At 40.2% G+C, this 15,421-nt stretch overlaps 2 protein-coding genes across 3 annotated transcripts in view; one reads left to right on the forward strand and one right to left on the reverse strand.

Annotated features, from left to right (window-relative positions):
- The window catches only part of TRPC5 (transient receptor potential cation channel subfamily C member 5), a 303,299-nt gene that overhangs the window by 211,550 nt on the left and 76,328 nt on the right, over positions 1-15,421 (forward strand). For both annotated transcript variants that reach the window (XM_074391488.1, XM_074391487.1), the window contains 3 exons: positions 6,730-7,066; positions 8,412-8,551; positions 12,780-13,102. In XM_074391488.1, the coding sequence (XP_074247589.1) occupies positions 6,730-7,066; positions 8,412-8,551; positions 12,780-13,102 (800 nt within the window). The remainder of the gene's footprint in view (positions 1-6,729; positions 7,067-8,411; positions 8,552-12,779; positions 13,103-15,421) is intronic.
- The window catches only part of TRPC5OS (TRPC5 opposite strand), a 109,346-nt gene that overhangs the window by 42,479 nt on the left and 51,446 nt on the right, over positions 1-15,421 (reverse strand). Inside the window, exon 4 of the mRNA XM_074391489.1 lies at positions 4,731-5,080. The gene's annotated coding sequence lies outside the window, so the exon portion shown is untranslated. The remainder of the gene's footprint in view (positions 1-4,730; positions 5,081-15,421) is intronic.

Below are 15,421 nucleotides of genomic sequence, written 5' to 3' on the forward strand. Positions count from 1 at the left end.
AGTGCTAACTACTCTTTAGTAAAACTTGTCAAGGGTTATAACAGGTATGTAAAAATCCCACTTTATGGTCAAATTGGTTAAAAGTAAATAAAATTGTCTATAAGATTTCATTAAAATTAAGGTTAATATTAATAGCAAACTAATGCAAGGGTAAAATTTAACTTTCTCTCTTAAGCACAATTTTCATGTAATAGAAAAGGTAATAAATAGTTGTTGCTTTTCTCATCATTTTGGCCAAACCAAACCAAACAAACAAACAAAAAGAAAGAAAAACAATTTATGGTAATCTAAAATTCTATTTCATAATATCAAGGGTTTTAAATTTTAAACATATTCAATAGCCTTTTCAAAATCAAATTTTAGTCTCGTGTTTGTCTTTCCCAACCCCTGGCTTTTGGGTACTGCACAGGACCCCTGAACCAGCCAAAAAAGAGGTAAACAGAATTATTTGGTAACATAACATTGCCAAAATAATGTCTAATATGTTATATTTTAGGGAATAATATTAACATAAGTTTCCAAACTGTATGGAATGTCTAAGGTTCCTGTGTCTGAATATGTGCTATTAATCACAATTAAACTTGTTATGTTGGGTTATTGTAAACCACAAAAATAACCAAATTTCTTTGTTAATTGTGTTTTTAACTGTATCCAAACTGCACCACCACCATCACAACAAAACATACAGAAGTCATAAAAAGCTAAAATGTTTATTAATATCAAGCAAAACAAAGAATAATAAAATGGACTAAACTAATAAAAAACAAAAACACATTTTTACCTTTTACGTAGAACACTGCTAATCTTTATCTTATTTTTCAGTCAAGAAAACTTGTCTTAAGCTAGCTACAGTCTTTAACAACTAAGTATATACTCCTGTGAATCGAATTTAAAACGTATTTGTTTCTCTCTGCCTATTTACTCTAGAATTTAAAAACTAGTTATATGTATTCTTAAATTACAACAATATAGTTTTTTGCATCAGTGCATTAAGAATCTATTTTCTTTTGCAACTGAACACAATTTTAAAAAACGGTTATTTTAGCAAGGCTTTGACTGGAATGGTGTGCTCTCCTTTAAGGAATCAAACTTGACTTATGGAGACAATAAAACCCTTGGAAAACTGGCCTCAAATTTTGCATACACAGTCCCTGTACAGGGTTTCTGATCGGTAGTAAGTAATTTCACTTTCTGACAGCCCACGAACCCCAAGTTATCTTAAAACCTCAAGAAGAAATTAATTCACCCAACTCATAAGTATTTAATGGTACAAATCCATGGCTGGGCTGCTTTAACAAGTCTTATCTCAAATTCCTTCTATATAACAAAGTTCCATCAAAGCCAATTTAAAAGGCCTATGTAACAAATAATTATTCTTGCTGTAATGTATACAAATAAATAAGCCAAGAATAATAGAGCAAACCAGTCCTACCATAATTTGTCTTTTAATAAAAATAGGAAACTGAAAAGTAAAAACTATGTTTCAAAAACTATAGCACCCCTGTTGTTAAATTCTAGTTTTGCCTAATGTTTTTCAATTTTTATTATATTCTGCCATTTAAGTTATATCCATTACAGAAATCAAATTCAAGTCAAAGCCTAAGGAGCTAAGAAAGCAACCCCTAACAGCCCAGAAAAAGCCCCATCAATGAAAAATATAACATAAAAAATATTAAGCTGGAAATCATACAAGCCGACAGAATCATTATCATTTTGCAGAGAACTACCCCAAAACATCTACAAATGATGTTGCTCCTGCAGTCAATCCAAGACCAAAAAACTTTACGCCATCCCATCAGCAGGAAGTAGCCAGAAAGAACACGACACCCCTTGTCCTTTTATAGCTATAGGGTCTGAAATGACAGAGCAGCGCTGTCATCTTGGACAAACACTGCCACTCTAAGTTCCAGTTGCCTTTCCAGCTTAACGCATTTCAAGGAAATCACTTCTTTTCTAACTACAAGCCTCCAGAAAAGAGCAGACAGTAAAACACAGATAAGACAGATCAGGCACAGAGAAAGTGCAGGGGAATTGGGTGACTGCCAAACTTCACCCTCACACAATAGGCCTCAGTAAAACAGTGGGCCTTAATAAGCACATTCCTTTCCCTTCAGGTGCACTAAGATAGGGAAGCTAACAGCAGATTTAGAGAATATGCCTGCAGCTGCCAAGAGATATATGGGAAGAGACACACAACTCTCCCTCCCAGATAAGCACAACAGAAGTAGTCCAAGTCTCTGATAAAAACTCTTAGTCTGTAATAGAGTGTGGCTTTTGACCTAACTCGTCAGAAGTCCCTCCCCAGGTTGGAAATAAACCTGTTAACTGTCAAGCCGTCCTTCTTTCTCTCCTGTTTCCTTAATTCTTACAACAACAAAAACTACAAATTGGACTTCATTAAAATTAAAAACTACTGCTCCAGACTCTGTACAGTTTGGCTTTTCGTTCAATCAGGCATCCAGTGGGTACACACTCTGCGGTTTTTCCTGCAATTCTTCTTTTTGGGGCGTTCGTAGAATCAGCTAGAGATTGATTAAATAACCTGTCAAATGTGAACTTGAATATACAAGCAGAATCAGGATTGTGCTTTCAAAGCTCACAAATGTGTTTAGATTAGATACTACATGGTGGCTTAATAAAAATTTCCTTTATCATATTCTAATTGCAGTTTGTTCTGCCAGAATCCACACCACCCTACACTACTTCTGTCAGATATAAAAATAGAAGATAAAAACCTGTCCAACTTTAAAATTGCTCATCTTGAGCCAAATTGAAAATCAGAGCACAGGCATTGAAGATAAAGGTTGGATGGTACATCCACTATTAAAAGAAGCTTCACTTCTGCATTTGTGCCTTAGCAGAAAGTGTTTTCTGGGGTTGGAGTTCTTGGGAATACATAAGGGGAAGTCACACGAGGTCATCAAGACCATTGCTGACGAGCTCCAAATGTCTGTTTGGTTCAGACTGATGCAATAGCATAGGGCAGAGATTGGCAAACTACAATTTGCTGCCTGTTTGTGTGAATAAAGTTTTATTGGCACATAACTAAGCCCATTCATCTACATATTGTCTATCGCTGAGTTTGCATTGCAATAGCTGAGTTGCATAGCTGCAACACTGATAGTGTGGCCTGCAAATCCTAAAGTACTGTGTGGCCCTTTACACAAAACTCTGTTGACCCCTGCCAAATAACATCATTATTTGATGTCAATCCGGATAGCACCATTGAAATGTCTCACAGACAAATCTAATGGGACACGTTTAAAAAGGCATGCACCTCCATAAACTTGTTTCATCTTCAGTGTTCCCTCTCTCAGTTAATAGTGAGTGCTACCATCACCAATTCGCCTGAATGAGAAGCCTCCCTTCCCTTTACCTCCCACACCCCATCCATTACTCTATTCCCCATCCATCAACACACCCTGCGAATTCTACTCCTCACTGCATTTCAAATCTGACCACGTCTCTCCATTTCCACTACCATTTTCTTAGTCTAAGTCACCATCATTTTGTTCAAGATTGACAACAGTTTTCTAACTGATCTTTCTGCCTCTAGTTTTGACCACCCTCTGCTTCTAATCCATCCTCCACCCAGTAGTAACCAGAAGGATCTTTCTAACATCTAAATCTAATTTTGTAACAAGCATAATAAAATACGTAGCTCAGATTTAATGAGCCCTTACTATGTGCCAGGCATAGTTCTAAGCACTTTGTATGTAGTAACTGATCTTAATCTTAACACTAACCCTATAAGGTAGATATTATTATCTCCATTCTTTAGAGGAAGACATTGAAAAACAGAGAACACATTCAGTTACACAGTAAACAACAGAGCCAATTGTAACTGCTTTATTATACTACTCTACACACACACACACACACACACACACACACACACACAAACTTATGGCTTCTCATTGCTCTTAAAATGAGTCCATACTACACACACAAACACACACACACACACACACACACACACACACACACACACACACACACATTTTCAGAGATGGAGTCTCATTCTGTTGCCCAGCCCAGAGTACACTGGCGTGACCTCGGCTCACTGCAACCTCCGCCTTCTGGGTACAAGCAATTCTCCTGCCCCAGCCTCCCGAGTAGCTAGGATTACAGGCACACACCACCACGCCCAAGCTAATTTTTGTATTTTTAGTGAAAACGGGGTTTCATCATGTTGGCCAGGCGGGTCTCAAACTCCTGACCTCAAGTGATCTGCCTGCCTTGGCCTCTATTATTATTATTTCTTTTTTGAGACAGGGTCTCACTCTGTTGTCCAGGCTGGAGTGCAGTGGCACTATCTCCGCTCACTGCAGCCTCTTTCTCCCGGGTTCAAGTGATTCTCTTGCCTCAGCCACCCAAGTAGCTGGGATTACAGGTATGCACCAACACGCCTGGCTAATTTTTGCATTTTAGGTAAAGACAGGGTTTCACCATATTAACAAGACTAGTCGTGAACTCTTGGCCTCAAGTGATCTCCTTGCTTTGGCCTCTTAAAGTGCTAAGACTACAAGGTGTGAGCCACCATGCCCAGTTGAGTCCATACTATTTTTAATGGCCAAAGACCATAGTCTTGTTCTTCTCTAACCCCTGCTTACCTTTCCAGCCTGGTCTCTTGCTATTCACAGCCTTGCAATTTACACTGCAGCCACCCCTACTGCTGTAGCCCCCAACCCCCCCCCCCCCACACACACACACGGCATGCTGTTTTTCACCTGCATGCCTTAGTCATGTGATCCCCTCTGCTCTGGCTATTTAGTCTCTTTTCTTCTCTCCAACATGTAGCCCACTGTTGCACATCTTTTAATGCTCCAATCAGGTATCACCTACTCCAGGAAGCCTTTGCTGAGCAATCCAGATTTGTCCTTCCTTTGTGTTCCCATTATGCTGTGTTCATATCATTTTCAGTGTCCTTACTGTACAATTGTATAACTCTCCATTTGTGCTTCTGTTTTCTTCAGTAGACTGTGAGCTCAGCAGTTCTTCCACTGCAAAGGTCTTGCTTTATTCTTTGACTTTTCTGTGTTTTCTTGGACTTCCTCTTCCCAGCCTTTGGCATAGGCTACTATGGCAAAAAAAAAAAAAAAAAAGTAGAAAGAGAGTATAGGATTTTGTCTTTTTGTGTATGAATGATGTGTGGAAAGGAAGTGTGAGGACATAATGGAGATCATGAACATATTTAGAGGAAATGAAATCACAGGATGAAAACATTTTAGAGCTTATTTTTGGTAGTTTCATACCAGTAATCTTTAGGAGAGGCTAGACCCCAAAATACATAATGGCTGAAACACAACAGAACTTTATCTGTGATGTAACAGTCCAAAATAGGTATTCTTGTTCAGCAGGCTAGTTCTGCTAATATAGTTATTGAGGGAAGGAGGCTGACAGAATCCCCTAGATCACACTGCGTTATCACATCCTAGTCAGTCAGAAAAGGAAAAGAACATGGAGGAGCATAGATTGGAGACATCTATAGGCCAGGCCTGGAAGTGCCACACAGCATTTCCAACAGTCAGAAATTAATCATGTGGCTATACCTCAGTGCAAGGGAGACTGGGTAATGTAGTCCAGCTGTGTGCACAAGGAGACGAATGGTTGTGGTGGGAAACCAGTGACCTTCACAGATAAACCAACAGTAAAGTTGGGCAAGTTTACCTTTGGTGTTGGGTAAATGATAGCAGAGGTTTATTTCCTTTGTACTAGTAAGCTAAATGGTGCAGCGCTGTTTAACCTGTCCCATGGGAAGCTGGGGTAGTCAAACGTAGGCAGTATTTAAAATCACACTTGACAGTTGAGCTCCCTATTGAGTCACTTAGCAGGAAGTAGCAGCTGGAGAATGATTTGCAATGCAGATGATTCCTTAATTATTAATCCCTGACACTTTGTAGATTGTCTTTGAGTAAAATCCCAGCTGGGTTAGTATGCAATCTCGGAATGCCAGCCCCCCAATATTTTTTCCTCTTTTGCATGTCTAGACCAGAGAGAGTGTTAAATAGATGGCATAGTAGCAACCTGATTCATTACAAGCTAACCAAGAGGCGCTCAAAACAAAATCAAGAAAAATAAAAACAAAATATAAAAGGGAACTCATTTTCATTTCAAACCCTAGCCACAGGCATGGGCTTATTCCCTATCATTTGTGTTTGCCCAAACAGAGTGCACATTAATGATGACCTCGTGTAGACTAAGGCAATGAGTAGATGTGAATCAATTTGAAATGAAATGTCTCCATAATTGTCTGCTAGAAGGCATATAAGTTCCCAGGAGAGCTTGTAAAACAGCTACCCAGGCTCTACTCCCTCCTCAATGCCCACCCCGGAGTCTCATTTAGTCAGTCTGTGGAAGGACCTGGGTATTTAGATTTTTTTAATGTTCCCTGGATGATTCTGATGTAAAATCAGGTTTGAGGAAGCACAACTCTGACAGGGTGGGAGGGAGAATAGGAAGGCATGCCAAAGCATGAACCAGACAGAGTGATTTTGTTTTAATATATTAAAAAATAATGAACACTAAGGAAAATCTAGGTTCATAGTTTGACATGTAGAACCATCTCTGGGGTTAGATGCATTCACAGGAACCTAGAAAACAGGACTCTTCTGGGGATTGCCCATACAATCCTTTGCCAGAGCTGACTATAAACTAGGAGAGGTATTATGACGGTAGACTTTCTCCCAGACATTCCAGATGCCCTAACTTGTTTTCTTCTTTTCCCAGTTTGTTGCTCAGCCCAACTGCCAACAGTTGCTTGCCACCCTGTGGTATGATGGCTTCCCTGGATGGCGGCGGAAACACTGGGTAGTCAAGCTTCTAACCTGCATGACCATTGGGTTCCTGTTTCCCATGTTGTCTATAGCCTACCTGATCTCACCCAGGAGCAACCTTGGGCTGTTCATCAAGAAACCCTTTATCAAGTTTATATGCCACACAGCATCCTATTTGACTTTCCTCTTCATGCTTCTCCTGGCTTCTCAACACATTGTCAGGACAGACCTTCATGTACAGGGGCCTCCCCCAACAGTCGTGGAATGGATGATATTGCCTTGGGTTCTAGGTAAGTCAAAGGGACCAGGAGCTATCGCCAGACTGCCTGCTTGTCCTGTTTAAAGGAAACTACTAGAACAGGCAGTCAGACTAGCTCTGAACTAGGGTACCCCCATCCCACCCCCATGCAGTGTGGTAGTCCTTTGTTGGGAGTCTCAGAAATATAGTTCCTTCTGTCCCAGGCCCTGGTCACTCAATATATCCTGGTCCATGGTGATACTGGCAGTACACCTAGGGCTTTTTTTTTTTGCTAACCTAATATCTTCAAGGACAGAGAAGCTGTCTGTCAGTCTAGAGACAAAGCCAAGTTTCAGTCAGGACAGGCTTCAAGTAAGGTAGGCAGAGCAAGCACTGAGCAGTCTATTCAAAGCCCCCCCTTTTTTTTTATAACCAAGGGGCACATGAATCTGCTAATTTCTCAAGGCTACTCCACTTGACTCAATTCTTGTTCAGGAGTCTACATCCTATTTGGACACGAATTTCACAACCAAGGGGAAAACCTGGGAAATTTACACACATCATGGTAAAAGCAGCCCTACCAGTAGTCTCCAGGCATAATTACATTGCACTGGACTCTCCAACACACAGCCATCTTCTAAGTCCTTGCTACTCAAACTGTGGTCCCCAAACCAGCAATATCAGTACCATCTGGGAGATTATTTGACACACAGAACCTCAGTTGCCACCCTGGATCTGAATTTTAACATGATCCTTATGTTCTCTAAAGTCTGAGAAAGTGCTACCCTAGATGACAGCCACACCTTTTACCATTTTCTTTATTCCAATGTTGAAGAAACATCCATATCATCAGGTAAAATTTTACAAAACTTCTACACCATGAGAGATAAAGGAAAAAAAAATGAGTTATAAATTATTTTGGGCCCCATTGCCTAGCTTTAGCCCCAACATCCGGTAATTTGATCCACGATCAGCTTGATCACCTCAAAATTCATTGAGAAGTTTTCCTTCCTGAACCTAGTGGAAACTAAGGACAGTGGGATAATACTAATCTAATTAATTTATTGATGAAAATACTCCCATTCCAAAATGGAAAGAAAGTAGAATCAGGCACCAAAAATTGCAACAGCATTCCAGTAACTATAGTAAAAATGCTAAGAGTACTACCCAGAAAAGTATAACATATTGGCATTTTCAGGAAAAGCCTACCAGGTTTGGCAAGTTCAAAACTGGGAGGTGGGGTAGGAAAGCAAGTGATTATTGTCTCTCAAGACTTCACTCTATTGAGACCCCAATTCCTTCCTTATTTTCAGCCTTATTCACTTGGAGGGGGGATCCTTCTATGATGACCAGGGCTGATCCTATGTAGAAGTAAACTGTTTGCCTCCATTATTCAGGTTTCATTTGGGGTGAGATTAAGGAAATGTGGGATGGTGGATTTACTGAATACATTCATGACTGGTGGAACCTGATGGATTTTGCAATGAACTCCCTCTACCTGGCAACTATTTCCTTGAAGATTGTGGCCTATGTCAAGGTAAATTGGAATGTTTGACATTTTTCCTTCACAGTAATTTTGTCTGCATTAAGCTTTTGCACTGAGAACATAAAGAGTTTCAAGAAAAAAGTGATGATGATGGCTCAATCCACATGGGAAATTACCATATAAACAGACATTCTTTTAATGGTTTGTAAGCAGTGTCCACCTAAGCAAAGAAAGTGGAAAACTGGACAATTTGCAAGTGAATCATTAGCTTCTGGGACTTTCAGGATAAAAGGGTCTTCAGCTTTCAGTGTTTAAATCCCCTCTATGATGTCCTTGCCAACATAGTGACCCAAAGATGCTTGCATGCAGCCAGGGCAGAAAATGTCTCCATGAGGAAAGGCTGACAATTCAGTCTCCAAGATTGTATAGTCAATCATGCTTTTTGGCACTAATTTCCACATTAAGGAGTTTTAGAATGGAAATATGGCTGTTCCCCAAATCTCCAACAACTTCGTTTATTTTTATATCCCTAATATGCATACTGCATAAATTTTAAGACCTTGGTAGTTATGTAGAGCATGCATATTGAATGCAGTCATGAAACATTTTTGAAAGGAGCCCAAGAGTAGGCCCTATACATGTGGTGATCGTTTAACACATACTTACAACTTCCTTAAGAGAAAATGCTGGTGAGGAAAATGTTTGAGTCCCTGGTTAATGTGCCTGGGTGAAATCCTTGTCATTCTGGCATTCTGATGACTAAGTAACACTGTTAAGGAAAGTGAAAAGTTCTTCCTTAGGAAATGGTATTTATATACTGGAGGGACCATAAATTATCAATCTAGAAATTGGTGGGTTTTGTTTAAACAAGAAGGCTTAGAATACATGCTGAAGAAAATGATTAACATTTGGGGATATGAAAAATGTATTCGTAGATTCTCAGCATTCATTAATCACATAACCTGTCCGACTTTCCTGAAGTGGCTTCCAAAGAGTTAGATAGTTCTCCATCACAAAGTATAAGGAAAAATCTGCTCTATTAAGCTGGGTAAGTGCCCTTCAACTGGCAAACACTTTAATCAAAGGAGACCTTTGCCAAGAAGTTGGAGTCCTTCCCAAAAAAGAATTTGCAAAGCAAGACGGGCTATATGCAAAATTTGGATTTGCAATGAGAATTTATAAATGGGGATAATCAGATCTACCTATCCACAGAAGTCTAGGCTGAATGACCTTCCCCAAGCAGACTGAGCCAACTTCTACGGGGCAAAGCCATAAGAACTGCTCCACAGGGTCCTTGAAACGTTTTGAATCACCATTGTACTGAAGCAGTACAGAAGCACCAAGGAATGAGCTCATCTTGAAAAAGATCCTTCATTTTACTAGAGTGCAAAATTAGTCAACAATATCCATTCCACGTCACACGATCTATAATGAGAACCAAAAGGCACACACCAAAGTACACAAAAGGAACAAATACATGTAAGATTGGCCCTTAGTCTCCCCAGACGATTCTACAAATGGAAAATAACCATTCTTTTGTTTTCTAGGATAGTACCACCTAGATCTATTCTACCACTGCCTCACTTCCATGTGTACTAGTCAAATCTGGACTATGCTACCCACTGAGTTGTGACCTTTTCTTCAGTCAGTGCTTAGCTAAAAGCATAATAACACTCCCCTCAAATTCTTATTACTATTGAGTCCCCACGTTAGGTTTTCCCTCTTCATATTTTGCTTTGGGGTTTGTAATTCGCATCCTTTGAAAGGCAAGGAGGCCAATTTTCTAATTGCATTCCATTTCAAAAGATGTAAGAAAAATCACTTGCCTCCAAGTATTATTAACTCAAGATTCAGGAGACCTGAATTTAATTCCCACTCTGATACTCGTGAGCAGGATTACCATAGGCAATCCCTCTACCTTTCTAAGCTATAGATTCTGCCTCTTATAAATAAGCAGTAGATTAAACTAGATCAGTGGTGCTCAACCTTTTATAATTTTTTCCCATGGTAGCACATCTTTAAGCAGAAACTCACATAGTAATCCAATATATTAAAAAGCCCAAAGAACTGAGTTTGGCTTGAAGAATGAGTCTTCTAAGTGCCCACTTTGGCTCCCACAGTAGCTACTAGATGCCTCTGCTGAACCCCCAGGCTCTAAGGAATGCAGTTTAAAAACCACTGTGTTAGATCAGGGGTCAGAAAACTATGGTCTGTGGGCTAAACCTGGCCTGCTGCCATGTCCATATGGTTGCATACTGTCTAGGGCTGCTTTAGGATTACAAGGGAAACATTGAGTAGTTGTGATAGGAACCATAGAGCCCACAAACCCAAAAATATGTACTAGCTGGTTCTTGACAGAAAAAGTTTGCCAATCTCTGTGCTAGATGAGCTCCATGTTTATTTGCTGCACACACATGCTATATCTTTCGCCAAAGGTACAAAGTATAGATTTACCATGAGAACCATCTTTCACACTTCTGAGTGTTCCACAAATTCAGATTCACCATCCCATGGGAAGCAGATATCTCTGAGGTTACAGTTTTGGATGTGGAGAGAGAAAACCTCAAATTATGAGCTATCCATGTTCCAGTTGATGTTTTCTAGTTTTAAAACATAGGTCTGTTTTGCTTTCAGCAAAGAGACTATCTTTCACATATACCTCAAACCATTAAAAGCTGATCTATCATCTGTGCTGTGATATCAACTATCATATAAGTAACATTTAATATAAATAGTGCTAGACTGAGTGTCTGGAGACCTGTGGTTTACTTCTTGCTGGCTCTGCCACCAACTTGCTGTGTAATCTTTAGCAAGTCACTCTGCCTCTCTGGATTTCCTCCATTTGTAAAACAGGCATAACCATTCCTACCCCTCACAGTAATGCAGCGAATGTTTGTTGGTGGAGGAAAAATGTAGAAATATAAGATTTGGCCAAGAGTACATAAAACTGATTGGCCACCTAAAAGTCTATCTGAAACAGAAGCACAAATGTGGCACGAATTCTCCAAGTTCTTCTGACAGTGAAGAATATTGGATACACAAAAGTGATTTTAATCGCACCAGTTTCCTCAGTTGTTGGAACCGAAGCACATTTTAGAAATGATAACAATATAATTTGGCCCCCAATGCAACATTTTCTGAGGAAAGTTGTTTACATTTAGTCCTGAGAAACTGTGATATTTAAATGTGAGTTCAAGGCAATATGCTTCAAATTAAATTCTAGGCAAAATCTACTTCTGTCCTAGGAAGGTAATAAGTAATTCCTTGTATTTCCATAACATCTCCCCTTATGGAGTACACAGACTTTCGCATATGAATACAGAATCACAAATATGTGCAGTGGGTAGGAGGCATTATCCTCATTTTATGGTGAAATTAAAAGACACAGGCAGTTTTAATTGACAATGCCCAAGTTGGAGCTCAGATCTCACAATGAAGTCATCTTTCTATAAGGCTACTCCTAATGTGCCGGGGGCTGGGAACCTGGGATAAGTAACCAACCCAGTAAGTACTGATTCTTCCCCTCCTTCAACTCCCTGGTTCTTTATGTGTGCTAAAGGAACATTCTAACTTATAGGGTTGTCAAATGAACTATAAAATACATCCATACACCAGTGTGTGGGGCAGTACTAAATTCATTCATTACCTGAAAGGTTGGCATGCCATTTGCAATAGTGTAGAATACATTACAGCCTGCTAAAAATTCAGCAGAAAGCTCCAGTGAATGGCTCCCTAAGGATCCTCCATCAGTCCCAAAGTGCAGTCAGCAAGGGAATGAGAATGAACACTGCATACCGAGAAGGCTGCATCTACCCCTTGTCTTTCAGTAACAGCAGGTTGTCCATAGTGCTCAGAATCCAATGAGGCATTGAGGAAGTGAATTTGATTTGAAATATTAAGGAAGCAGTAAGATTTTTCCCCACTACCTTGGGCATACTAGTGCCTCTGTTTCAGTGACACTCCCCAACAATCTGGTAAACCCACAGTTAGAAAATGTCTGTTGATAAACCACAAGTGGTTGCTCCAAATGATTGTTCTAAAATTCATTATTCTATATGTATACATTTGGATGGGAGTGAGAGGAAGAGACTTGTTAGTATCACATATTAATTGGGTGGGGCAAGAAAGACAAATAGTGTCATGTATGGGGTCTGTTGCACAATAAATGCTTGATGCATAATTATGGTGGCTTTGTTTGGATATGGAAGGGAGGATAAAAGGGAAAGGTTTATAAATGTTCACTGTACCTCTCATCTTGTGCACTTGTTGTTTCTTTCAGTATAATGGTTCTCGTCCAAGGGAGGAATGGGAAATGTGGCACCCTACTCTGATTGCAGAAGCACTCTTCGCGATATCCAACATTTTAAGTTCCTTGCGTCTCATATCCCTGTTCACAGCCAACTCCCACTTAGGACCTCTGCAGATCTCTTTGGGACGCATGCTTCTTGATATCCTCAAATTCCTCTTTATCTACTGCCTGGTACTGCTAGCTTTTGCCAATGGACTGAACCAGCTTTATTTCTATTATGAGACTAGAGCTATCGATGAGCCTAACAACTGCAAGGGGATCCGATGTGAGAAACAGAACAATGCCTTCTCCACGTAAGACAATCCCCTTTCCTTTTTTGCCATTTTTCTGCCTTTTCCATTTTTGCCCTATTTTTAGCCTACAGCTTCATTACTGCCACTTGACTGTGAAGGCAGCGCTCACTGTGGATCTACCCAAAGGATCAGAGGCGGAGGAATGTTCTTCTCTCGCTACAGGGTACTAGGAGAGGAAGTGAAGTTAAGTGAGGGAGGAAAGAAGCAAGCACACACATGGGCTTCCAGGAGGTCATCTACAGAGTTGGTTCTGAAATATGTTGGTAGCGTTACATACTTTTAAAAGAATTAATTGGGGTGAGGTAGATAATTCCTCACTCAAAAATGTGGCATCCAGCAAGGTAATGAAACAGCAAAGCTACTCCTCTGAACAAGTGGCTACCAAAGCTAACTTAACTATTGTGATTCAAGGAAGGATGCAAAAATATCTTAATGCACCCCCATTCATAGGCGTAATCTAGAGAGGGGACAGGCCGGAGGTAGGATTCCCTCACCTGCTACATTAATTTAAGGGCCAAGTGGCATCCAGCACTAATTGGAAATGTCTTCTATTTCCACTCAGGACACAAGAGATAACTCATGATCTGTCCATGAGTCCATGTGCCTCCGAACACATGGAATTCCTGTGCCTTTGCGTAGTACTGTCAGGACCTATTTCTAGGGGGACCTTCAAGCCTTCAGAATGGCTTTTATTTTCTGATAATCAATGCGATGAGAAATAGACAAGAGAAAACAAATAAGTACATGTCAGGCTATTAGGAGCTGTGCTGGGCTGACCCTGAACTTGGTGTCATATATCTTGTCCATCTCCACCCCTAATTCTGGAGAGTGCAACTCATCCCTGGTATTCACAGCAATGACCCCAAGGACATACAAGATTCTTAGTCATTAAATTAATATAGATTTTTTTCCTTATAACTCCATAAACCAACACAGTTCAGTGGACTTGAACATTGTAGAATTGTGCTCCAAAACAAAGGCCACAGACAAAAAGAAAGACTCTGTTGAATGTGATAGAGAGGAAAAAAAACAATGCTATTTAGCCGATTCCTGTTATTTGTCTCTAACACCATTTCCTAAAATCGATTCACACAAACCACAGTTCGGTAGCATGTTAATAGACAGAAGAATGGAATCTGTGATTAAACCTCCTGTGCTACATCATGTTCCTTGTCTCCCTTTCCAAAACTCAGGGCTAAATCTTGGGTGGGGAAACCAGATTTGCGTACAAGGAGAATGGGTCCAAAATGTGTTGGCAAAGAGATAGTGCTATTTTGGTTAAGCCAACCAGGAGTGTATAACAGCAGCTTATTAGCTTGCTAGTGTCTTTTAAGTAGGAAAGGCTTCTTCTCCTGCATTACTCCAGAGACAGAACTCACAGCAACCTGTTTTCAACATAAAGATCAATTGTATAGTGGCTTGAGCACCAGGAGACTGCATTTGTCCACATCAAAGTGTTGAACAGAATAAATACATGAATGAGAGGTGCCTTCCAGGAGGTCAGGTCCCTGCCAATTATGCTTTCATGTGTACTCTGCTGAGGAAGTTTATGAAGTGCTTCCTTGCAAGTTTGTAATGATTAGTAACACCCCTGTTGCCAACTGACATTTTGCTCCCATCACTTGCCTAGCAGGGACAATTGGCAAGAATGGGCACCTATCATATGCAAAATTATATGTTGGGGTGTCAGATATAAAGAAACATTGTCATGCTGGGGCCAAATCAGCAGTAATGTTAGCTCAACTTTCCATCTATCAGTCAAAATTTTTTTCTCCATAGAAGGCTGACTCATATTTATGTTTTCTTTTAAATGCCTCAAATCAGCCATTCATTCATTCATTCATTCACTGAAACGGAGTCTTCCTCTGTCACCCAGGCTGGAATATAATGACATGATCCCAGCTCGCTGCAACCTCTGTCTCCCAGGTTCAAGTGATTCTTGTGACTCTGCCTGCCGAGTAGCTGAGATTACAGGTGCCCACCACCATGTCCAGCTAATTTTTGTATGTTTAGTTGAGATGGGGTTTTGCCACATTGCCCAGGCTGGTCTCAAACTTCTGACCTCAGGAGATCCACCCATCTCACCCTCCCAAAGTGCTAGAATTACAGGTCTGAGCCACTGCACTCAGCCTCAGGCATTTATAAACCTGTTAAAATACACGTTGCTCAGCCAGGAAGTCAGAAAGATTCTGCTTTTAGAGACGGGTATAGTTTGTTTATGTATCTGGTGGAAAGTATAGTAGCTGCTTATTGTCATCCTTTTCCTTCTGATTCTCCAGAGATGCCATTGTTTTTCTTCCACATTAAAAAACAAAACAA

The sequence above is a fragment of the Saimiri boliviensis genome, chromosome X (genome assembly GCF_048565385.1).
Source record: "Saimiri boliviensis isolate mSaiBol1 chromosome X, mSaiBol1.pri, whole genome shotgun sequence".
Lineage (NCBI taxonomy): Eukaryota > Metazoa > Chordata > Mammalia > Primates > Cebidae > Saimiri > Saimiri boliviensis.